Raw genomic sequence first — 26,590 nt, forward strand, 5'->3', positions numbered from 1 at the left:
ACATGACATTCCAACTCCTGTACTTCTGGTGGCATAGTGGCATCAGTGCCGGACTTCGGAGCTAAGGCTCCTGCGTTCGAATCCAGCCAGCTCCGAAAGACCTGGACAGGGATGGGCTCTGGCAGGTTTCAGATGCCCAAGACACGCCGTATGATGAGCAATCACCAAAAAAAATGTTATGATGGCGCCCCGACGACGCCACCAGGAGTTAAGGACAAGAGCGGAGACGTGCACACACAGACACACAGACACACCCTGTGATGCCACTTTCAAGGAGTAACGGACCTGTATTCCAAGATCCCTCTATTCTAATGCCTTACTGCTCACCATTGGATGCAAGTTTGTCCATCTTTATAACAAAGGAACAGTTGAGAATTTCAATGAGATATACTGGACAGAGGAGGGTGATTCCATAAAAGTGCAATCTCTTTTTAATTTTAATTTAGAGATACAGCACGGTAACAGACTCTTCTGGCCCAGCCCAATTACACCCATGTGACCAAATTAATCTACTAACCCTTATGTTTTTGGAATGTGTTAGGAAACCAGGTCACCGGGACGAAACCCATGAGGTTGTGGGGAGAAAACACAAACTCCTTACAGACGGTGGTGGAAATGAACCCGGGCTGCTCTATATAATTTTTATCATGAAAAGTTGATTTTTGAAATATAAAAGAAAACTATCTACTATAGTCACTAAATCAAAGAAATCAGTTAACCAAAAGATGCAAGTCCAAAGGAATAATCTCCTCAGCCATTTATTGAATAAAAGATTTAAAGTTAACTTGTACTGGCATCTAGGAGGAGTTGAAAGAGAACTGTAGTTTTGGAGTCAGGTTTTTCATTGAAATTCACGGACATTTCGATACACATCTGAACATGCACCTCCACCTATGTAGCACTCCCTTCATAATTTGCTGGAGATTAATATTAGATTAATTTAGATTAATAGGCTGAACTTCTATAGAGATGGTAAAGCACAACTTTTAAGAGGCAAGATCACTTTCAGTACCACGGAAATAGATCGTCACTTACCTCATGATGTTGTCATCAATGTGCATGAGGGAAGTTGCTGTGTAAAGTTTGCTCAGATCTACATCTACCAGAGCATTAGGTGATTTGCAACCGTTTTCCCCAAACAATATTTTTCTGCAACAAAATATTAAAACCAAGAACAGAATATTAAATTATTCATTAATATTCACAGCAAACAATTGAAAAAGCCTAAGATCATGAACAGATATTAACCACTAAGACCATCTTATTTCAAATTTGTAACAAAGTCAACTTTATTTAAACTATTAAATATAGGCCTAGGCTAAAATTCTTTACATTAGCTTTATTATTAGGAATGGAAAACTAACACTTAAAATGCTTCTCCAAGACTATCTATGCCTCTGGGGTATCTCACCTCTGCAGACATCTTATTCCATGTTGTAATTCAGTTCATGGTCGAAGTTCAACTTGTGAACAAATCAGGTGACAAAGAGCTCTCAGGAACAGAACCCTGCCATAAGTAGAGAGGACTGTGGAGGACCTGCGAGCTTTCCCTTCAGTAAGCACATAATTATGCAATAACTTTACTAATTGGCTGCTACATAAGTTGCTCTTGTTCAGTAAGGATCACTTAATTTTCAAATGCATCTATAATCACAAAAGAAAATTAACAATGAAAATAAAGGTCACCTGTGAAATAAAATAATCTTTTTCATGTTGTCTGCCATTAGGAAGTTGTAAAATCTCCGACACTGGTCCCACTGCAGGAAAGTTTCCTGTGCCCTGAGAAAAACAAAAACCTTAAGCATAAGGTACAACAACATAAACACTCCATTCATGAGGTATTATACAAAACTGGTTCCTCCAGTAAATTAAGAGACAGATAGAATTGGACCTCATTATAAATTTAAGAAGTGAAGTAACGTTCTATTATCTACATTTACAGCGAGCTAAAAACCTGGATTTCAATTCTCAGGAAGTTCTTTGGCACAGTCCTGACATTCCTGCCCAGGAGGCAAGCAGCAGTTTCCTGTCTGTTGGACAATTAGTACTCCTGCCATCTTCAGTACAACTTTTCTACGGTGCATCTAATCTACCGATCTGGTAAATCACTACAGATCCAAAATTTACTCCTGACATATCCCAAAAGGCTACGCCTTACAATGTTGTGGTGTGGTGTTTTTTTTACATCAAATGATTCCTTTTAGGATAATAAAACTTTTGAGCCTTGTAACCCTTACAAAATTCAACACCATGACTGTGTGATGTACATTGGTTTCCCCTTATTCACTTTTGACCTGACTATTGGCTTACTCAAAAGGGAACTGGTCCTCAATCTAGACAACGGCAGTTGCCACAACAGCAGACTTCATAAAAATAACCACTTCAATAAATAACTTGCAACAATTTTTCTATAATTGAGGATAAGACATAGGAGCAGTATTAGCTCCTTCAGCTCATCATGTGTGCTCTGCTATTTCTTCATGGCTGATTTTTTTACAATTCCATTTCAATCTCATTTTCCTGCCTTGTCCCTGTAACCTTTGATGCCTGACAAATCAAGAACCTATCAAGCTCTGCTTCAAATATACCCAATGATCTGGCCTCCATAGGTATCTGTGGCATTTTATTCCATTATCTAGCTAAAGAAATTCACCCTCATTTTTGTTCTAAAGGGATGTCCTTGTATTCTGAGGCTGTCCCCTCTCGTCCTAGAATGCCGCACTATAGGAAACATTCTCTAATCTGAGCTTGTGTCCTCTGGTTGGCAGACATTATATTAGATTAGCTTTATCTGTCACGTACATCAAAACATATAGTGAAATGTGTTGTTTGCGTCAACGATCAACACACTCCACAATTGTCATCATGCTTCCAGCACCAGCATAGCATGCCCACAATTTTTTTACCCTTAACTGGTATGCATTAGGGCTATGAGAAGAAACTGGGGAACCCTGAGAAAATCCACAGTCACAGGGAGAACATACAAACTCTTTACAGATAGCGGCAGGAATTGAACCCTGATCTTCTAATCACTTGTGCTGAAAAGTTTTGTGCTGCTACACTACCATAGGAATAGTGGTAAAATTCAAGTATTAAATAACTAATAAACTGAAAGCAGATATTGCATTAATAATCCAAAGAAATAACATTATACAAAAATGCCAGAGAAAATCAGGAGAGATTCATATGTACTGCAAGTACTATGGAAGGAATAACCTTCATGAAGTAAAGTTTCCATTTCTTCAAATATTTTCTAATCCATTCAATTATGCAACCAACTTATTCAGTATACATTCACAAGGGAGAAAGTACAATTTATGTACATTAGGCCATTTTTTGTGATTGGGAGTCTAAAAACAGTAACATTCCTCATTGCAGAGTCAGTACCCAACCTGCATATTTAGAAAAGTTGATTTCCGCTGTATATAATCAACATTGCTGCAATAAAGAGAATGGCAACAACCAGATGTTTTTACTTCCAACTAATTACTTCTTGTTGTTAATTACAGAAAGCCAAGCCAGAAATTGACCCAACTATGGAGTCATCTGCTGATGCATCAAAAACGCAGACTAAATGATCACTGCTCTGTATCAGACAGGGCCACGCTTGATGGACTTGCATTAGCCTCAGAGCTCTGAAGCAACAGCAAATAAGCTCTGATTTACATCTGTGTTGTATAAGATGTATTTTTTTAAAAAACACAGAATATGCACATGAACAGCTGTCTATTTTAAATCTACAGGGCTTGTCTCACATTCTTTTGATACATATGTAATATATATGTATATATTAAGAGTAGATTCCAAATAATTGGAGCATTTTTTTTGGGACAACTCTTAAAGAACATAAACTAATGGATAAAATATCAGGGATTCCCTTTGTTTATTTGGGACACAATGCCACTTAATTGGGACAGGAGACTATTGCCGAATAGTTTCTAAATTGTGTCAGTGGTGTGCATTTGTGTGGCCGTTAAGGCACTACAGTGGGCTTAGAGTGATCAATTGCATGTGTTTGTGTTCGAAAAGCAGGGATTTTTTTTAAATATCACTGAGAAGTAAGCAGTAAAACAATTTAGAACTATTTTGCTCACTGCAATTCAAACTTTCAGGTGTGGAGAAGTCAAAAACAGTGGGGAATGAAATGAAGTGATTTCACTACCTCAGCAAGTTAGGAACTTCAAAGAATTTGTAGGTAGTTATCAACAATCATCTTGAAAATGAAAATGAACACTGTAAGATAGTCTATTATCTGCACTAGGTGTCTGCAATAATTTTATTTACAATCAATCAAAAGAGCACGGCAGAGTTCCCAGGAAAAGTTCCTCTGTCAATATCTATAAGAACAAATACACAATTTAATAGTACTATAGCAATAGTATGTTCTAATTTGTTCTGTATTTCATATAAGTACATAATTTGTTGCTCAGTTGAATGGTAGTTCGACTTTTTTTTTAAATAGCTTTTTAACTACTTCCAGGAAACTTCAGCTAATTGGGGCAGTCGCTTAATTGGGCCAAAATGTAGTGGTCCCAATTAACCAGAATCTTCTGTATATGTAAATAAATACACATATTTACATATTATTTAAAATCTAAGCCAAAGGAGCATGCAAACCCCTTCTGTTCAAGCGAAGTAAATTTTCTGGGGATAGCTTGGTGTTTAGTCAGCCTGCCAAGTTTAGAGTTAACAAAGAAGAAAATTCAGCAGATGCTGGAAATCCAGAGAAACACATATAAAATGCTGGAAGAACTCAGCAGGTCTGGCAACATCTATGGAAAAGATTTTAAAGTCAACGCTGAATTTTATAAATCAAATGACGTTTTGAGGCAAAACCAAAGTGCTGCTTACATTCCATGACATGACTCTCACTGCTAAGGGCGGAAGTTCCCACTTGCTTCAAAAAGGCAACAATTATACCAGTGCCTAAGAAGAATAATGTGAGCTGCCTTAATGACTATTGTCCGGTAGCACTCACACTGACAGCGATGAAATGCTTTGAGAGGTTGGTCATGACTAGACTGAACTCCTGCCTCAGAAAGGATCTGGGCCCATTGCAATTTGCCTACTGCCACAATAGGTCAATGGCAGACACAGTCTCAATGGCTCTCCACACGGCTATAGACCACCTTAACAACACAAACACCTATGTTAGGATGCTGTACATCGACTATATCTCAGCATTTAATACCATCCTTCCCACAGTCCTGATTGAGAAGTTGCAGAACCTGGGCCTCTGTACCTCCCTCTGCAATTGGATCCTCGACTTCCTAACCAGAAGACCACAATCTGTACGGAATGGTGATAAAATCTCCTCGCTGACGATCAATATTGGTGCACCTCAGGGGTGTGCGCTTAGCCCACTGCTCTATTTTCTATATACACATGACTGTGTGGCTAAGCATAGCTCAAACACCATCTATAAATTTGCTGATGATACAATCATTGTTGGTAGAATCTCAGGTGGTGACATGAGGACTAACAGGAGTGAGAAATGCCAACTAGTAGAGTGGTTCCACAGCAACAACCTGGCACTCAACGTCAGTAAGACAAAAGAGCCGATTGTGGACTTCAGGAAAGATAAGATGAAGAAACACGTACCAATCTTCATAGAGGGATCAGAAATGGTGTCAGTGAGCAGCTTCAAGTTCCTGGCTGTCAAGATCCCTGAGGTTCTAACCTGGTCTCAACATATCGATGTAGTTTTAAAGAAGGCAAGACAGCAGCTACACTTTATTAGAAGTTTGAAGAGATTTGGCATATCAACAAATACACTCAAAAGCTTCTATAGTACTGTGGAGAGCATTCTGACAGGCTGCATCACTGTCTGGTATAGTGGGGCTACTGCACAGGACTGAAAGAAGCTGCAGAAGGTTGTAAATCTAGTCAACTTCATCTTGGGTACTAGCCTACAAAGTATCCAGGACATCTTCAGGGAGCGGTGTCTCAGAAAGGCAGCGTCCATTATTAAGGATCTCCAGCATCCAGGGCAGCCGTTTTCTTGCTTTTACCATTAGGTAGGAGGTACAGAAGCCTGAAGACACACCGTTAGCAATTCAGGAACAGCTTCTTCCCCTCTGCCATCCAATTCCTAAATGAACATTGAATCTTTGGACACTACCTCACTTTTTTAAAAAATAAACAGTATTTCTGTTTTTGCACGTTTTTTAAAATCTATTCAATATACATAATTGATTTACTTGTTTATTTATTATTTTTTTCTCTCTGCTAGATTACGTATTACATTGAACTGCTGCTCCTAAGTTAACAGATTTCACATCACGTGCCAGTGATAATAAACCTGATTCTGATTCTGGCTTCTGTATTTAACTACCAAACATATGTGGGCAGAGGATAAAATTTACCACCAATTGTATACTAATGACAGGAACAAGCAGTTTTCCTTGTGATTCCGATCATTCTATAACACAATGTGCATGTCTTGTAAATAATGAAAACCCATTCACTTTGTACAATGAAATAAAAACATTTCCAACACCTTTTAATTAAAGGGATTAGTATTCCAAAGCTGCAGTGCAGTTATTCAAACACTAGAGGTCTCATGCAGTGTACAAGGAACATAAGATCTGAAATGCTGTGAAAGGTCATTTTGGGATTGTTTGGGCTCAAATTTTATAGAGGAACTCTGCCAAAGGGGAATGTTCCAATCTTGATAAAAATTTAGCGCATGTTTCACTAGAAGTACTATAAACTTACTTATATTATTGGATTTTACAAACCCACAGAACTTCAACAAAAGCTGGCATTTTAATACTAGAGAGGATAAAAGGAAATTCTACACAGAGAACTTCATCAGCTCTAAAGTACTCGGTTGATTCTCAATTTATTCCTGTCAGTTGATTTCTAAAAAAATTTTATTGGAAAGTTGCAGCTGCTACACATTATTTTGCAAAAACATCATAAAAACCTCCAAGACTTTTCATTTACCTCTTGTACCTTGTAACCAGGCACTAAGTTTTGGAAGATTACAAATCTTTTATTTCATCCTCTGTAATATGATGCTTTGCTACACTCTTCACTTCTGAAAACACCACTTACCAAAAATATATAATTTGCTGCTGAATCTAGAATAAATCTTTGACACACTTTATGTTCTGAATATAAGAACATAGAACAGCACAACATAGGAGCAGACACTTTGATCCACAAGGCTGTGCCAAACTAATTAAGCTGGTAACACCTATTGACACCAATTCCTTTTGCCTGCACATGACCCATATGCCTCATTCTCTGCATGTTCATGTGCCTAAGAGCCTTTTAAAACCTAAGGTTTTTGCCTCTACCGCCACTCCTAACACTACATTCCAGTCATCCAGTACTCTGTGTTTTAAAAAAAACTTGCCCCATGCATCTCCTTTGAACTTGCACCTCTCATCTTAAATACCTCTCCTCTAATTTTAGATGTTTAGATGCTGGGTAAAAGATACCAGCTATCTTCCTATTCCTCTCAAAAGGCCTCCGCTGCTAAATTCAGAAATTTGAAAAACAATTTTTCAACATTGTGCAAATACATTACAACTATTTTGTACAGAAAGATCTAAGAATACTGAGTTGAACTAAATCCATTTTCTTTATTTACATAGAGAGAATAGGTAGGCGAGCAGCAAGTCCTTTTTATTGAATACAAGAAATAGAATCACTGGATCCACTAGTTTAGGCAAAATATTTTAAAATATTATATATTTTTACATCCTTTCAAACAGAATCAAAACAACAGCTTACAGCTAACGTCTTGAAATCCATTTGAAAGGAAACTCAGCTGTCAGCTACGTACAAGACTGATGGGAAAAGAAAGAAACAATCTGAATCTCTACAACTAAATATTTGTAAGGTTCAAATATATAGCAACATTAGAAACATTAAGTTGGAACAGAATTCCTCTTAAACTGAACTCAAAACTGCTATCCCAAAGTGATGTTACAAAGCTTTCTGTCTCTTAGGCCCAAGTGAACAGTTGTACAAAAATTAATTCAATGCATTCAAGGTCACAACTTTGAACTGTAAAATGCCCTACTAGTCTAAAAGATTCCCTTTGATCAATCTGCATAAAATCCATACTTCACAACACTTAGTCAACGTGATTCAACTAATTTGTATTCGCTTCCATTTGCAGTAAGCATCTCAAAGTTATACATCATAATATTGAAATAAAAAAACAAATGGCAGATCATCTACCTCTTACTTCTTTCAGAAGTTAATGGGTACTTTCATTCTTTCCTTAAAAGGAAACACTTTTTTTTTAATGAGCATTCAACTGCGGTCCAGTTGCCGCTAAAGCAGCTTTTTATTTCACATTTTATTAAACCTTTAGTATAAAATTCCTAGCAAATTGAACTTGTGATTCCAAACTGTTAGTTTGGGTCTCTAAACTATTAGCCTCATTATGTATCCACTAAACTGCCTTGCCGTACATTCATAACCAAAGTTTCAATATTTTCCATCATCAAGGAAGTAATGGCTGATTGTAGGGTGTAAAGGCTCCCCTGTGTTTTGCTCCCCCATACAAAGAACCATTCATGCCTGGCTCTAAACCAAGGTCAATTTATTACTGAATGAAGGAGACCATCACAGAGGGATCAGATCCTGACGTTGTGCATTAATCTTGGTTACTATTTTTCCAAGTTCTTTTGCGCATGTACATGGGAATTCGCTATTTATACTTACCTAGCTCCAGTACACTGAAGCCAACCCCAGCAGCTTCAAGTGATGTCTTGGTTCGGATTGAATATAACAAGAGGTAATTGGTTTTTAAGTACAGTTAACATTTTTTTGCACCTTGGCAAGAACTACATAGATATATATCTTTTATTTCAATTCAACTTACCGTAGTGCACTGTAACCTTGACACACACTGATACAGCAAAGAACCTTTTCCTGATTGGCTCGATTTTCTCCAAGAAATTTGCAAACTATGTTTCCACCAAGACTGAAACCCACAACCACCAGCTGGGTCTGAGGGAAGGTTTTCTTTATGTAGTTTACCATAGCGCCAAACTCCCACGTACAACCTACACACATTTTTAAAAAAGATTAGTTTTCAATACAATTGAAGATAAAAACAAATTTCAGACCATTTATTTGAAGACTTAAATCACCATTTTACTTCAGTTCTCACACAAACTGCGGTCCAAATGTTCCAGTAATCTGACAAATTTAAAAATGCTAGTTTACGGTTAAAATGGCTCAAAATAATGAATATTTTAATGAATTCCAATGATTGTCAGAATGCAAATGCTGCTAATGTTTTAGAATTCATTTTCAAGGTTCTTAATTCAACTTGAGGCTGACTAGTAAACCATATTATATGCACTTTCATTCTATCTTTCTGTACTATATTTAAGTTGGAAGATGTACCTAAGAAATCCTAAGTCAGTATGTTCTGCAATTCTTTAATTTTGCCCAACTATGCTAACAAAAGTAAGAATGTAATTCAGACAGACAGGTAGGCTGCAGATGGATACACCTCCAAGTGCCAGGAGGGATATTAGTGCAAAGGGATAATGGACAAGGAAATCATGGAGGAAGCAATCCCTGAAGAAAGCAGTGAGTGTGGAGAGGTGAAGATCTGTTTGGTGGTAAGGTCCTGTCGAGGATGGCACAAGTTGTGGAGGATGATGTGTTGGATGCAGAGCCTCATAGGGTAGTAAATGTGGACGAGGTTCTGTTCCTGATAAGGCGGCAGAAAGATGGGGTAAGTGGGTAACATCCTTGCAAGCAACAGAAATGCTACACCTGCCCATTCACTTTCATACTCACCTCCATTTAGGGCTCTAAAAAGTCCATCCAGGTGAGGCAACACATCACCCATGAATCTACTGGTGTTGTCTACCATATCCACTGCTCTCAATGGAGCCTCCTCTACACTGGTGAGATCTAACATATGCTGGAGGACTGCTTTGTCGAGCACCTCGACCTCATTCACAAAAAGCAGAATTTCCCATGGCCAACCATATCAATTCTAACGTCCTTCTCCCCCCGCCCAATCTCTTATTCTGGAATCCTTCCCCTTCCTTTCCAGTCCTGGTGAAGGGTCATAGTCTGAAATGTTGACTGCTTATTCATTTCCATGGATGCTCCCTGATCTGCTGAGTTCCTCCAGCACTTTATGTGTGTTGCCCTCAAGTAACCAACTCCTTTATCATGTTAATCTTGTCATGATAAGGAATAGAAAATGAGTCAAGGCCCACAGAGCAGAACACCAGAATAAGAGATGGACATGGCTATATGGCCTGTGAATACAAGGATGCCCCTTTAGAACAGAGATGAGGAGAGATTTCTTTAGCCAGATGGTGGTGAATCTGTGGAATTCATAGCCACAGACATCCAAGGAGGGCAGTATATTTATGTATATTTAAAAACAGAGGCTGATAGGTTCTTGATTAGTAAGGGGTGTCAAAGGTTACAGGAGAAGGCTGAAGAATTAGGTTAAGAAAGATAACAAAACAGCTGTGATGGAATGGTGTAGCTGACTTGGGCCAAGTAGCCAGACTCTGGTCTTATGTTTTATTGTGCTGTAAATGCCAGAAAAATCACCTGAAATTTGTAAAACCAAGATGAAAGGAAGCATTTAATAGGCAAAGAGATCCCAAGTTTTGAGTTTCTACAAAAGGGTAGGATTAGAGATGGCAATATTAGCTTGATTTTAAAACTCAGTGAGTGTGCAAGGAAAAAGGAACAAGTGAAGAAAATTTCTGTTCATTTTATTAGTGTGATTAAAACAGTAAAACAAGGAAATTTTATGATATAAATTTTATTGTATAAATTATAAAGCATTAATCTTGGAAGGAATCAACCAAGAAAATTTAACATTGCCATTTCTCTTCCAACTCCCACAGCAATTCTTGGCAAAGACAGTGGAAGAATCATGTCTGCATAGAAAAAGAAGATTAAAAAAAAAGAGGATTCAGCTGCAAGAAACTTTGGGACTTCATCAGATCTCAGAAAGTAAGAGAACGGATACAGAAGAAGAAGCGCAATTCCATATCTGGGTTATTTCTTTCCATCTCTTAAAACCAAACTGAGCTTATAGGTTGTGCAGTTTCTCAAGTGATCACCATCTTCCTGCAATATGTCAAGATAGTCTTAAGAAGAGTGTTAGTCAGTCACAACACCAAAACAGCTATGTCAAACCTAATGCATTAAAGAATTTACAAAATAATCTCATGTTCTAAATTTGTAATAAAAGGGTTTTCATGGCAAAATAAACTTAGAGTTTATTGGTTTTCCAAATAGCTAGCTTTCTTAAAAAAATAAAAACAGCTGGACATCTTCTTGGTACAATCCTTTACAACTGTTAAGATTGATTTAAGGAGAATTAAATGAAATTAAGTTTTGCTTAACTAATAGCAATAAGTTTTTAACTATATGTATGCTCTTCTGGCACATGCATGGAAGATGTATATGTAAAGAATGAAAGCTGTATCATCCAAATTAAGAATTAATTACAGGGCATCAGCCATGACCTGACTGAACAACAGATACAACTTTTAAAACAAAATGACCTGTCTCTGCTTTCAGCTCTGTGCTTTTATTTATGGGATGTAACCATCAATAGTTGAAAAGCTTTTTCATTTGTATTTGGCTGATTAAATCTGGTCAAAATATGAGTAAGTTATCAAAATGGTATTTTATAAAAGACAGAAAATGAGTACAACCCAATGCCAAAAAAAAAGCAACTCATGGGATTTTCTGCAAATCAAAAAAGGAAGTGGAAATAAATTATGCTTCAGCATAAGAGCCAGAACATTGCTCTTTGATTACACATCTAAACTAAGGTTTTGAGATGCAATCATAGTGAATAGTTATTAATAATAAAATTTTCCAAATAAGTGGAACATAATCTTAGTAATCTTTCAATTATTCCAAAATTATATATTCAGATTTTTAAATGTAGTTATGAGGGTCAATGAACTAAAACAAAACAGATATGCCAAAACTTGAATGATTAATTAATCTTAATCATTTAAATGATGTTGAAAACTCCACTTGAACTGAAATTTAAACAAATGTGAAACGATAGGTTTTTAATTGATGAAGTTTTGTCAGCTGTGGAAACACTACAATCAGTTGACTCCAGCATCTGAAAATAGCAACATCCAAGAAGCACATCTGATTCAATAGTTCCGGAATATCCACAGGTGAGAACATGTTTTCTCACTACTCAATCATGGGTGAAATTCAGGTAAAAGTTTATTAGAAAAGGGCTTTAGGCCTTCCTAATTATCTAGTTACCTATATAAAAACATCCCTTGTTTTAATTTACACCTGCATTCAGGCAGCCTGGATCAAATAGTAGGTAACATTCAATGGTCATGACATACCCAACTTCATACAAAAACAGTATCTACCTGAACAAGCATTATTACAGCCTTTGGCAATTCTAATCAACAGAATCACAAAAGAGATTTAACACAAATGCAGAACTTTGAAGTAAAGCGGTGACAGTAACTCACACGAGAAAATCAGCAGAAGCTGGAAATACAAAGCAAAACATACAAAATGTTGGAGGAATTCAGGAGGTCAGGCAGCATCTATGGAAAAGAGTAAACAGTCGATGTTTCGGGTCGAGACCTGAAGAATTCTGAAGAAGGGTCTTGGCCCGAAATGTTATCTATTTACTCTTTTCCATAGATGCTGCCTTTCCTGCTACGTTCCCACAGTAGCTCATACTAACAGAAACAAATTACAGAGTTAATCCAGATCTAAAACAGAAAGATACAGCCGGGGAACCTAGGGTCATAATGCTGGGCACCAGCAAGATTAATGAAGTAGTAAGCAAGCACATTATATTGCTCAAGTGTCACAGAATTCTGAAGTTCATGAAATTATTTGCTCAAAGCATCTATGCCAATACTTCGCAAAAGCAACCCAAATTTGCCAATACTTCGCAAAAGCAACCCAATTTAGCAAATACTTCACTTTAAAACTTCTTTAGTGTCATGATGACATGCACATACTTGCCCCTTACCTTCCAGTACTCCAAGTTTTTAATCACTCTTACAGGCATTCAATTGCTCCAGCATTTTTGGTTTATATTTTTTTTAGGGTATTGCCTGTATAGTTTTGCCTCTTTGACTACTTCATTCTAGTGAAAATACAGTAAGATGCTCATAATCCTGTAGTCAGAATTTTGATGCTGCCAGAATGGCACATCCTACTGACAATTGGATGGTATACATATTATCGTCTCAACACATTTCAAGTTCATTTCTTAAAGATGTTACATGATATTATGAACTCTCCAGTAAACCCAACAAACTTAAAGGGTGTGTGGAAATATGGGCCTCAGAGAGTTTCTGGGGAACACAGCAAATGAGCCATCAGTATATCCAAGTATATAATATAAACTTCCAAATTATACAGATCATTGGACGTTCACTCTGGTCCCAGTGTCTCAAATGATTTTTGTTTGCGCTTTCATTCTGTTAAATTTATACTCTCAACAATTTCATTGTACTTTCTATAGCAGATCTAGAAAGCACAGTGGATGTGGCCTGGTGTGTTTAAATTTAGCACTCTTGTACCTATGGATGATTGCCCAAACTCAGGCTAATAATTTAGGTCAAATGTATCTACTTGCATTTGCAGATACTATGTCCAGATTGCTAGATTTGTTTGAATCTTTACCCTTTAAACACATCATAATTGCACTTTCCTAAAGTCACTGACATTCTGCTGTCTAATTTTACAAACTTTGTTTTAAAGGCCCTGTAAATCCTATGAGAAAGGAAAGACAGACACATTCTTAAGAGTCAGAATAAACTGCTACATTAACTATTAATTTCAACAAGAGTACAAGACAGCAAAATAAGTCTTGGAGCAACACTAAACAAGTTCGACAAAAACACAGCCTCAATATATTGTTCAGCTAGGTGCAAAAAAAAAATCGCTTCTTTTGTGCGTCTTCAAGTTTACACCAACCTAAATTTCTGAAGCTATTTTCATATTAAAAGAGATGGTGTCAAAGGCAGTACCCAATTCTCCAACTCATCAACAATACTTAACTGTGAAGTTGAGAATCCCAGGAAATCTAATATTAAGACAGAGCTACACACACAAAATGCTGGTGGAACACAGCAGGCCAGGCAGCATCTATAGGAAGAAGCACTGTCAACGTTTCGGGCCAAGACCCTTCGTCAGGACTAACTGAAAGAAGATAGTAAGAGATTTGAAAGTATGAGGGGGAGGGGGAAATGTGAAATGATAGGAAAAGACTGGAGGGAGTGGGGTGAAGCTGAGAGCTGGAAAGATGATTGGCAAAAGGGATACAGAGCTGGAGAAGGGAAAGAATCATGGGACGGGAGACCTAGGGAGAAAGAAAGGGGGAAGGGAGCACCAGAGGGAGATGGAGAACAGGTAGAGTTATGGGGGAGGTGGAGGGGGAGAGGGAGAGGGAGAGAAAACTAAATATATCAGGGATGGGGTAAGCAGGGGAGGAGGGGCATTAACAAAAGTTAGAGAAGTCAATGTTCATGCCATCAGGTTGGAGGCTACCCAGACGGTATATAAGGTGTTGTCCTCCAACCTGAGTGTGGCTTCATCTTGACAGTAGAAGAGAACTGACAGTAAGACAGAGCTACATTTTTGTAGAGAGCTATCATCACAAACTGAGGTGAAAGTGAATTTAAATTCATAATCATCAACATCTCCAAACAAGCAAATGTAATAAATTGCACACAGTGCAATTTATTATACACCTCCAGTACCTAATAAAGTGACCACTGAGTATATATTTGTGGTCTTCTGAACCACTTCATGGGGATGTGTTGCGCATTCAGAGATGCTCCTCTGCACACCAATATTGTAACTCGTGATTATTTGAGTTACTGTCGCCTTCCTGTCAGCTTGAATTAGTCTGGTTATTTTTCCTCTGACCGCTCTCATTAACAAGGCATTTTCGCCCATAGAACTGCCACTCACTGGATGTTTACAGAGACTGTTGTGTGTGAAAATCCCAGGAGATCAGCAGTTTCTGAAATTGTCAACCACCCCATCTGGCACCAACTGTCATTCCATGGTCAAAGGCACATTCATTCCCTATTCTGATGTTTGAAGAACAACTGAACCTCTTGACGCATTGAGTTGCTGCCACATGATTGGTTGATTAAATGTTTAATTTAATGAGCAAGTGCATGGGGTACCTAATAAAGTGGCCACTGATTAGATATTTGCATTAACAAGCAAGTGAAAGGGTAAACCTAATAACATGGAACCAAATGTATACACCTCCATGAAACATCACTCACTTGCAAATATAAAACTTCTCTAAGAGTTAATATATTCTTTTTTGATTCATACAGAGTTCGTGCCACTACCAAAGAACTCTCTTGATCATACAAATTATGTTCTAATTTATTACAACTTCAGTAGACATAGCTGTAAATTCTAGGGGCTGCTTGAAGTATGGAAAATTGTGTATAAAATTTCAAGAAACATAGATTCTTAGAGGGAAAAGGTTAAGTTGAAAGATTACTTTAAAGGAATATGAGCTGCTTTGCTTTATTAGTTGACACAAAAAAAAGAGTAGAAACTTTATTCCAGGTGGGTGCACTGTACTTGCTAAACCACAACTCAAGAACTACATACAACTGCGGTCACATTACGGAAACGCAGAGAAGAATTATGAGGATGATGTAAGGACTGGAAAGTTTGAGCTAAGAAAGACAAGAAGTGCTGGTGCTTTCTTCTGTAAAACAAAGGCACCTGAAGGGCAGATTTGACTGAAGTGTATAAAGGAACCTAAATACAGTAAATACAAAGGACCAATTTCTCATAAGAGGTGTCAAAAGCAGAAAAAATGCGGGGGGGGAGGGTGGTGGAAACAGATTTAAGATCATCTTTAAATATAACAGATAAGAATGAAGCAACATTTTTCATCCAACAGTCTGGAACACATTACCAGCAAGTTAGTTTTTTGAAAGTGCATTTGTGGAGGCCTGACCTGCAGGGTGATTGACCCCGTGTCAGAGGTGAAATTAGGTTGGTAGGTTTTTCATTTGCATGGATATGGATCAAAAACTGAAACCTAGAAGAGTACACACATGAACTGATCCTTTTACTCACTATGTCCGTGTCGAACAGGATGCCAAAAAGTTCCATTTGTCTGTGTACAATCTGTATTCCTCTACTTTCTACCCATTTGTGTCTGTCTAAATGTCTCTTAACTGTTGCTATTGTAACTGCTTCTAGCATACCTCTGGAAGTAGCATGTTCTGGACAGTTATTATTCTATGAATAAACTTGTATTACAAATCTTTAAAAGTTCAAAGTACATATATTATCAAAGTCACTATATACAACTTGAGATTCACTTTTCTGGATTTTCTCAGCAAATCCATAAATTAGTAACTATAACATAATCATGAAAGACCACCCAACTTGGGCAATCAACCAGAGTGCAGAAGACAGCAAACTATACATTATCATTTCTTCTTTTTACTTTTGCAAATAAATAAGCAATAAATACTGAGAACTTGAGATGCAGAGTCTTTGAAAGTGAGACCACTGGTTCAATGACGGGGAAAGTGAAGTTGAGTGAAGTTATCCCCTCTGGTTGAGGGGTAGTAACTGTCCCTGAACCTGGTGGTGTGAGTCCTGAGGCTCTTTTACCTTCTTCCTGATGGCAGCAGCAAGAAAAGAGCATGGCTTGGGTGGTAGAGGTCCCTGATGATGAACGCTGCTTTCCTGCAACAGCGTTTCATGTGGATTTGCTCAATGGTTAAGCGGGCTTTACCAGTGAGGGACTGGGCTGTATCTACTACTTATTGTAGGATTTCTGTTCAAGGGTATTGGTGTTTCCAAATACTACGCTGTGAAGCAGACAGTAAATATACTCTCCACTACACATCTATACATGTTTGTCAAAGTTTTAGAGGTCATGCTGAATCTCTGAAAACTCTTAAGGAAGTAGAAGCAAAGTAAACTACCCCCCTAACAAAGCTATATCCTCAAGTATTTCCACCCCGGGAAAAAGACTATCTTTGCCTCTCAGATAACTGTACATAGTTCTAACACTTAGGATAATAAATTACAATAAAGTTTTACCATGTCTGATAACTAAATATTAATGGATAATTACAAATAGTAATTATATACTTTAAAGATGTCAAATTCACATCACTGAACAACATTTTTCTCTCTACCCTTGCCTGAAAGTGGTTACCTTTGCTCTTTCCTATGGTTGTCACTCCTTACACATTAGCCAGCACAGGGGAGTCTAATTTTCCCCAAGAAAACCTATTAATCCTAATGTGATCTTCAATCATTGCACTTACTAAATTACCAGCAGTGATTAGAGACATATAATCATAAATACTTACAACACAGGTGGCTCCCAATGGGCTCACTGTGTCCATGCCAGCCAAAAGACAGTGCTTCTTAGGCACTTCATACCTCCTATCTAAAACCTCACAGCTCAACGCTCGTAAGTGCTTTTGATTTCTGCACCCCCCACACTTTCAAGCCTCTAACAGTCTTTGGGTATATAGATTTTTCCTTAACTCCCTTTTAAACCTTCAGAAATTATCTTAAACATATGTCACTTTAATTATTGACTACTTTATTCAATGGATTGTTTCATTTCTGTTCATCAATATAAAATAAACCTTGAAAACAGAATAGAATTTACCTCAACCTTCTTTGAAAGAAAACCCCGCTTAATTAATATCTCACTTCATAATCAAAATTGTCTTAGTATGACAAAACCCTTAAAGAGATTCTCTGCGCTCTTTTGAATACCATCACATTCTTAGTCTACTGTGATCTGACTAGTAGAGACTACTCTATCTATGACATAACTAGCATTTTAGGTAGTTCTTTTATGACGTCCCTGTTCTTATACCTGCTGCTACAGTTGATAAAATTCTGATCCACAAACATTTTCTCTATGAAAAATAGACAGCCCCTGCCAATTTTAACCACAAAAGGCTAGACACTTGTTTCAGATCATTATATACATACTATTGTGCATGAAAATCTCCAGAAATCTGCAGTTTCTGAGACACACAAACAAACCCATCTGGCACCAGCAAAAATTCCATGGTCAAAGTCACGAAGATCACATCTCCTCCCTATTTGGGTGCTTGATCTGAACAACTGAACCTTTTGACCATGTCTGCATGCTTTTATGCAATGAGTTATTGCCACATAATTGGCTGATTAGATATTTGCATAATGAGCAGGTGTACAGGTGTATCCAATAAAGTGACCACTGAGTGTATACACATGGGGAAGTGGATTATAGGCTAGCTAGTTATATCTCACCAGACAGCAGGCTTTGGATCAACCTTTCAAACCAGTCTGCAACTGGCGTGCCCAACCACTAAATTAAAAGGGCAATATTCCAGACTTTGGGTTGTGATATCAGAATCAGAATCAGGTTTATTATCACCGGCATGTGTCTTGAAATTTGTTAACTTACTGTTAAGGAGCAGAGAACATTTGACTATACTAAACCCAGCCTCCAAAATAGGTATTATTCTTGTTAAGGCAGCAGCAAAAATTAATCATAAGTAAAAACAAGTAGGCATAGGTTAATATAACACAAGAAACAGAAGGAGTAGGCAGACATTGGAGTCTCAGATGGCAGATCCACAATTCGAGTTAATTCATGACTGATTGTTTTTTAACCTTTGCACTATTTCCTTGAACAAGCTCCATATTTCTCAAGTCCCCCAATATGTAAAAATCTCTCTCTTAAATATATATTCAGTGATTGAGTCCAAATCCTTGTGTACAAAATTCTAAAGATTTATGAGCCTCAAAGTGAAGATATTCCTTTTTGTTTCAGCCCCAAATGGCCAAGCTTCTATTTTAAGACTGTTCCAGACAGACCAGCTAAGGGAAACTTCAACCCAGCATCCACACTGTTGTGTTCCAGTTAAATCATCTCTCATTCTTCTAGACTTGAGGGTATAGGTCCAGTCTTCTTAGCTTCTCATCCAACAAACTCACAATCCTAATCCAAAAATCATATGAATATCCCTCCCAAGGTAAGCAAACCAGAACACACACAACATTCCACAATCCCATCGGGGTTCTACATAGCAGTGATTGTAAACTATTTTCTAGAAATACTCAGCGTATTAGAACAAGGTCCTTTTAACTAGCTCAACGGGTTTAGTGCTCTACTTCTGCTCTTTAATTTGTAGATCACATCTTCAGCATTTCCGGAGAGAGAAATGTAGTTTTTAAGTTTTAAGCTGATCTTCCATCGGATGATTTTCCAAGTGCAAAAGAAAGAAAATAATTGTGCTTCAAGTTCCAAGAAGCTAAAGGGTGATTGTAGTGGAGAAAGTAAAGGAAATGTCTATCATAGTGCGGAAACAAAGGGTTTGCTCAGGTGACACATTGCTTTCAAAAGCCATAATTTTAATCAGGAGGAATATAAACACAGGAAAAGAAAATTAATTTGGAGGGAGAAAAATGTACTGGAACAATGAGGTCCAGAACACAGAAGTGGCTGGATACCTGAAAGAAAAGGATGGTGTAACTATTTAGCAGATTAGTTAGAGGGAAACTGAATTAACACTAGGTGGACAACATTAATTTAATACTGGTCTGCTCTGACAAATCAGAATGATGGATTTTCTGAAATTATTTAAGTCAATTTTGAGCTATGGGGTCTTTAACATGCCTACTTGGGTGCAGCATCATTCTCAAGCTTACATTAAGCCTTTCTGGAAGACTGCTAATGAAAGTGAGAGATTATGTGTAGAATGGAGAATTAAAATGACAAGTGATTGGAAATGCAGGATCATCAGAAGTACTCTTAGAAAGTCGTCTAATTTACATTTGTTTTTTCTTGAATATTTACACATTTCCCTTTCAATCCCCACATAATAGGAGAAAGACTTGTCTACTCTTCAAAACAATGCCCACAAAATGCTTGAGGAACTCAGCAGGTCAGGCAACACCTATGAAGGGGAATAAACTGTCCATGTTTCAGGCCGAGACCATTCTACTCTTCAAATTCCTCTTCGAATAAGTCAGAATGAGACAAAGAGATCGAGAACTGCAACACAGTCCAACTTGCTTTATCATTTATCTTCTTCATCTACCTCCCACAAATGGAGGTGCTTTGTTTATCTATGAATTGCTGAACCAGAATTTCTGCAATTCTGAGGGTGGGGAATTTTGTTTTGCAATCCTCTTCCCCAGAGTCTGCCTCCCCCTCTCCCCCCCCCCCCAACCGGTGATGGTACAGAGATCAGTAGAGCTTGCTTCTGAGATTTCAGATCAAGTTCAGAAAGGATATCTGCATTCCATTATCTGCACAACCCATGTGTGGATGTGACAAATGGTGACCATAAAAATGACCAATTTATGGCAAAAATGTAAACTTGAATTTTTATATTCACCTTTGCCTTTAGTGCAATTAATTGTCAGCAACCAATTAACAAAACTCTGATCATTTGTTATCCATCTATTTGGAAATGTTACGGCCATTATTATTTTTTTGGTGGAGGTGAGGGGTACTGCAGATAATTTCCCATCTACTCAACAGTTGTTGTTTGCCTCATTCGCTTTCCACTCACTGGGGTTCCTGTCCCCAGGCTCCCTTTGAATTTACCTGGTTCACTGGAAAATTCATTATGGTACTGTGTAACATCTAAAACGTGAATTAAAAGTGTTGTAATATTAATAGAAATATTTGGAAAATGCAATAGTTTGGCAAAATGCATTAGTCTGCCAGAACATAAAAGTTTTATTGTATGACAAAATCTTTGCTTCACTTAAATATTGGAATATTACTGATGTTTAAATTCTCTGTAACTGCACATTGATGGCATAATATTTCATGAAAACTCTGCAAAATGTTTCTAGTAGCAAGAAAATGGTAAGTGAAAATTGCCTTACCGTATGTAAACATACGAGGAGAGGTGAGTTCAATATTTGGCAAAGCACCAAGATGGTTGAGAACAGCACACCGGTATCCGTGCTTCTGAGCATAATCGACAAACGTTCGAATGTACTGCTTTTCACTGTGGTTGGCGATCCCAGGACAAATCACCATAGTAATATCCTCTATCCAATACAATAAATTCACGGTATTAAACAGCTTGATAAGAAATTTGTTTCTCCAGGAAAAAGGACATTTGAACTAGAACTAGACACCAAGTCCTCTGGACTGTGCACATATCCTTTAATTCTGTCCCCTCTGCCGATATGCAATACAGAAAGTTATTTATTCCATAAATCTACTACCTTTCATTTGAAAATATACCACTTATCTTTAACTACTTTTGCATTTTGCTCATTGAGCTATGTGCATGCATCAAATTTATCAAAAGCAATACCTTCATGGATAAAGGGATCAGAATCCTTAACAGTGTATGACCAAAGCATTACCCAGCATTGTGTGTCAACTTACAGCTGACATACCATTCATCTGAAAGCTTCAGTGAATTAAATAGCATCCTTACTCAGCAACCACTCCAAGCTTTTAAGTTGTTTCTGGATAATGAATAGAAGTAAAAAAACACATGATAATTTACTTTCAGCTTTCCCAAATCTTGCTGTGTAGAAGGTAATATAATGACTTTATTGCTGCAACAGCAGAGGTCACAAACCGGAATTCAAATCAGTCACCCTTCTCCTTTTACATACTTGGATGGAAGAATGAAGATTGTATGAATTATTCAAAATTCCACCAAAAATGCTCTACAGTCACACTTGATTTCACTTACCTCCAGTGTTGTGCTCTGCCAAAGGCTCAAAAAGATCCCAGGTTGCAGTAGCTCCATCTGGCATAGGGAGATACTTGCGTAAACCATAGGGATGCGGAGAACTTACACGTCCCATTTTACCATATAAAGCTGTCTGTACGTGTCCACTCTTTCCCCAAATGAGGGGTGGAATGTATCTGTCCAACAATATAAACATCAAAATTACTAGCCCCTTCATAAGCACATTATTCCACATCCCATTTTCTACGTAAACAGATCTCTTCCTCTTCCCACATATTTCAGTAGTTGAAAGTGTTTTGCCAGCAGTACTATTATTCTTATCCAGAGACATTTTATGAGATGTCTAACTTTTCATTCTTCATTTATCACTGCCATTTCAAAAGTGAATTCTCCAGAGACCCCATAAAATAAAACTAAAAGTAATATCTTTATTCAGTTGCCATACTGAATTTTTAATTAATCATAAGTCTGGGTATTCCTTATTAAACTGATTAATCATTTTAGTAAGGAAAACCTTATTAAACTAAGGAAATATAGTAAAATTTTACTAAAATTATTTGCCTACTTATGAATTAAGTAGTAACAGGAGACATACGCCACAAGAAATTTCAAACATACTCTGCTAACTGCAAAAATCAATCCATTGGGTGGGTAAGCAGATAATCAAATACCTAACTTTTCCTTCCAAGTCTTTATTTCTTAATTTCCAGTGTCCAAAAATCTATCACCTAGCATTGAATCATTGCACAGCTCTCGTCATCCATAGCTTGGTAGACTAGAAAATCCCCAAGGTGCATAAAAAACCAGAGAGGAAAGGAAAGGATTGCACTTTGGAAGGACAAACCAAGGTAAAACATACAAGGTAAATGGTAGGACATTAAGGAATACAGTAGAACAGAGGGATCTGGGAATACAGATACTTAATTCCCTAAAAGTGATGTCACAGGTAGATAGGGTCGTAAAGAGAGCTTTTGGCACACTGGCCTTTATAAATCAAAGTATTGAGTATAAGAGTTGGATTGTTATGGTGAGGTTGTATAAGACATTGGTGAGGCTGAATTTGGAGTATTGTGTGCAGTTTTGGACACCTAATCACAGGAAGGTTATTAATAAGGTTGAAAGAGTGCAGAGAAGGTTTGCAGGAATGTTGCCAGGACTTGAGAAATTGAGTTACAGAGAAAGGTTGAATAGGTTAGGACTTTATTCCCTGGAGGGTAGAAGAATGACGGAAGATTTGATAGAGGTATATAAAATTATCATGGGCATAGATGGAGTGAATGCAAGCAGGCTTTTTCCACTGAGGCTTTGTGAGAAAAAAACCAGAGGACTTGGGTTAAGGGTGAATGGGGAAAAGTTTAAAGGGAACATTAGGGGGAGCTTCTTCACACAGACAGTAGTGGGAGTGTAGAATGAACTGCCAGTTGAAGTGGTAAATGCAGGCTCACTTTTAACATTTAAGAAAAACTTGGACAGGTACATGGATGAGAGAAGTATGGAGGGATATGATCTAGGTGTAGGTCAGTGGGACTAGGCAGAAAAATGGTTCGGCACAGCCAAGAAGGGCCAGAAGGCCTGTTTCTGTGCTGTAATGTTCTATGGTTCTATGGGGAAATTTCACCAGCTTACTAAATAATTAGTCAGCTCTCCTTATCCGCGAGTTCCGTATGCACGAATTCAACCAACTGCGATTCAAGAAAACCCGGAAGTGCTCTTCCAGCACTTGTTGTTCAAGCATGTACACATTTCTTTTTCTTGTCATTATTCCCTAAACAATGCAGTATAACAACTATTTTACATAGCATTTACATTGTATTAGGTATTATAAGTAATCTAGAGATGATTTAAAGTACACGGGAGGATGTGCGCAGGTTATCGTGGATCAGGATTGAAAAAAAAATCAGAAGTTCTCTCACTAAGTAAGTCGGAACAGGTCCATCCAATAGTTAGTGTCAGTTAGTCAAACGTTTGTCTTAGTATATAGTATATATTTTACCTTTCTATGCATATAAAACACTAAACATATGTTTCAGCGCCGGGCTTGGAAACGAAAGTTCCCGAGTTCGATCCATTGACAGATCACTTCCAAGCACGCTCTCCATCTGTGCCTGGTTGATGTGGAGGATCAAAAGCCCAAAACCCAATAATTAAACCACTGCATTGCTTAGTAATAATTGTAGCTTTCATCGGGGCAGGGCCTTTCTCACTTTATCCTTGAAAATTGGTCAGATCGTCGACTGATTGTAGCCTAATGCTTTTCCAATGACTGATGGTGTTTCACCTCTTTCCGATCGCTTTATTATTTCCACTTCATTTTCAATCGTGGTCATGATTAGTTTCATGAACAGAAACACTGCGGATTCAGAGCTCCGCCGCCAAGTCCTAATGTCCACCGTAAGGAGACAGGTTAAATAAGGTCTGGGGTTCCACTGGGTCCTAAGGTCCACCGCATTGATACAGGTTGAATAAGAGACTAGAGCATCCGCGTTTTTTGGTATTCGCAAGCGGTCCCAGAACCAATCCCTCGCGGATAAGGATGGCCAACTGTAATTTAACCAGAAACATGTCTAACTCTGTAGCCAAAAAATTGAAACATCCTCTAAGTATCCAATCCATTGGTCCTGCTCATTGTTTTTAATGAGGTTGTCTCTCATTCTTCATGCTTCAAGAATGTAAGCAAATTCTTCAGATGACAGCCCTATATATCCATCAAATCACTGCAATTACTGAACTACATCACATTGCCTCCAAGTTTAACCTCACTGAGATATGGAGAGCACAATTTTACGTAGTACTCCAAATGAGTTCAATCTAAAATTGTGTAAATGATACAAGGTTTCTTTCTAGTTCACAAAATACTTGCAATAAAAGTCAACATATCACTTGCATTCCTAACCACTCACTGCACCTTCAAGATTCAAAGGTTCAAAGATTCAAAGTACATTTTGTATTAAACTATGTATGCAGTAAACAACCCTGAGATTTGTCTTCCCACAGACAGTCACGAAACTAAGAAAGAAAACCATGGAACCTGTTCAAACAAAAACATCAAACCTCCCAATGTGCAAAAAAAAACCAAATTGAGCAAATTGCAAAAAACAAGTGAAAACACACAGAATATAAAACACCAAACCACAAATCATTGGAACCATCCAGGCATATTCAGTTCATCTCAGTTCAGTTCAATCTAGTGTTGTATCAACTCATTATCTTCAGGCCGCAGAGCTAATCTGCTCCGATCAAAAATCGCACAAAAATAGAAGGGTCTCGGACCAAGACGTCGACCGTTTACACTTTTCCATAGATGCCTGCTAAGTTCCTCCAGCATTTTGTGTGTGTGCTGCTTTGGATTTCCGACACTTGCAGATTTTCTTGTAACAAAAAAAGCAGCAACCAGAAGCACATCATAATGTGAGCTACAGAGTCCAATTCACAAACCGTATTGATTGAATCTTGCCCAAAGCCCAGAACTCCGGCAATGTCGAGTGAGAGGGTGAGAAAGACCTTCCTTCGGGAGCAGCAAGCAAGGAGAGAGAGTCCCTCTTTGTCATTCACAGGTAGATGGCAGTGAGCACCAGCTCACCTTCCTTTCTCATTCTCGATGTTTTCAATCTTCCTCAACACTTTAATCTGTGGGATTTGTTAGAAATAGTGTCTATCATGGGCTTGCGCTTTTTCTTCAGGCTCCTTGACATCCAGGCCACACACTTCACTCAAAGCCTCATCGAAACTCCTCAGAGACAGCAAAGTGCCAGATCGCTCAGTCAGCCTGAAAACATGCCACCAAAACAGGCTCCAACAGCAGCAGAAATTTAAAAGAAAAAAATGAAGTAAACAGAATTGAATAACAGAATAGTTTTATGAACCACGACCTTGGTTGTGTTGTTCACTGGCACCATCTTCATCGCCTCAAGTACTGTTAGTGCACAAGACCACACAAAGGCCTTGATGAACCATTTTATTTACGATAAGATTTTAAAGGAACATTTCCGCTATCAAAATGGAGTAACAGTCCTCACTGTCATATTCCATATACCAATTTGATACCCAAACAACGCATCTCTTCATGCGTGCCTTGCAACTTATTCCCAGTTACCTTTATACAGACAGTAGATTTAAATTTATTACACTGCTTTATCATTTCAGCTATTAATATTAATTGTCAACTACTCTGATCCTTGCACATCAAGTAACAACTTATCAACCCAAAAATGACCTTCGTTTTATTTCCTGTTAATCATTCTTCATTTTAGTTGGTTAACTTTCAGCAACTCTGCAAACTCTTACTTTCAGTTATCTTTTGCATGGCACCAAACATGAGGCTGCTAAACAAGAACAAGAATATTACAGGAAAAATACTAGCACAGATACTTGCATGGTTGACTGGCAGGAAGCAAGGGGTGGGAATAAAGAGTGCCCGACCTGGTTAGCTGCTGGTGATTAGTGGTGTTCTGCAGGTGTCAGTGTTGTTACCGCTTCTCATAATGTTACATGATTTAGATGATGGAATTGGTGGCTTTGCGACCAGGTTTGCATATGATACAAAGATAGGAGGAGGGGTAGGTAGTGTTGAGGAAGCAGGGAGTCTGCAGAAGGACTTTGACAAATTAGGAGAATGGTCAAAGCAACTTTGATAGAAGGAATAAAAGTGTAAACTATTTTCTAAACAGGGAGCAAATTCAGCAATTGGGAGATGCAAAGGGACTAGGGAGACCTCGTGCATGATTCCCTAAAGGTAACTTGCAGGTTGAGCTGGTGGTAAGGAAGGTAAATGCAACATTAGCATTTCATTTCAATAAGATTAGAATATACAATAATGTGAAAAAGTCTTAGGCACGTTTAAAAAAAAATCTGTAAAATGAAGATGCTTCAAAAGTAATGAAAAG

The 26,590-nt window shown here is 37.9% G+C and overlaps 1 protein-coding gene across 2 annotated transcripts in view; it reads right to left on the reverse strand.

The window, feature by feature from the left end:
- The window catches only part of LOC132382567 (monoacylglycerol lipase ABHD2-like), an 85,724-nt gene that overhangs the window by 18,957 nt on the left and 40,177 nt on the right, over positions 1-26,590 (reverse strand). For both annotated transcript variants that reach the window (XM_059952898.1, XM_059952897.1), the window contains 5 exons: positions 21,708-21,883; positions 20,878-21,045; positions 8,846-9,029; positions 1,687-1,779; positions 1,036-1,149 (listed from right to left, as the gene is read on the reverse strand). In XM_059952898.1, coding sequence (XP_059808881.1) covers positions 1,036-1,149; positions 1,687-1,779; positions 8,846-9,029; positions 20,878-21,045; positions 21,708-21,883 — 735 coding nt within the window. The remainder of the gene's footprint in view (positions 1-1,035; positions 1,150-1,686; positions 1,780-8,845; positions 9,030-20,877; positions 21,046-21,707; positions 21,884-26,590) is intronic.

This window comes from Hypanus sabinus, chromosome 28 (assembly GCF_030144855.1).
Source record: "Hypanus sabinus isolate sHypSab1 chromosome 28, sHypSab1.hap1, whole genome shotgun sequence".
Classification (NCBI taxonomy): domain Eukaryota; kingdom Metazoa; phylum Chordata; class Chondrichthyes; order Myliobatiformes; family Dasyatidae; genus Hypanus; species Hypanus sabinus.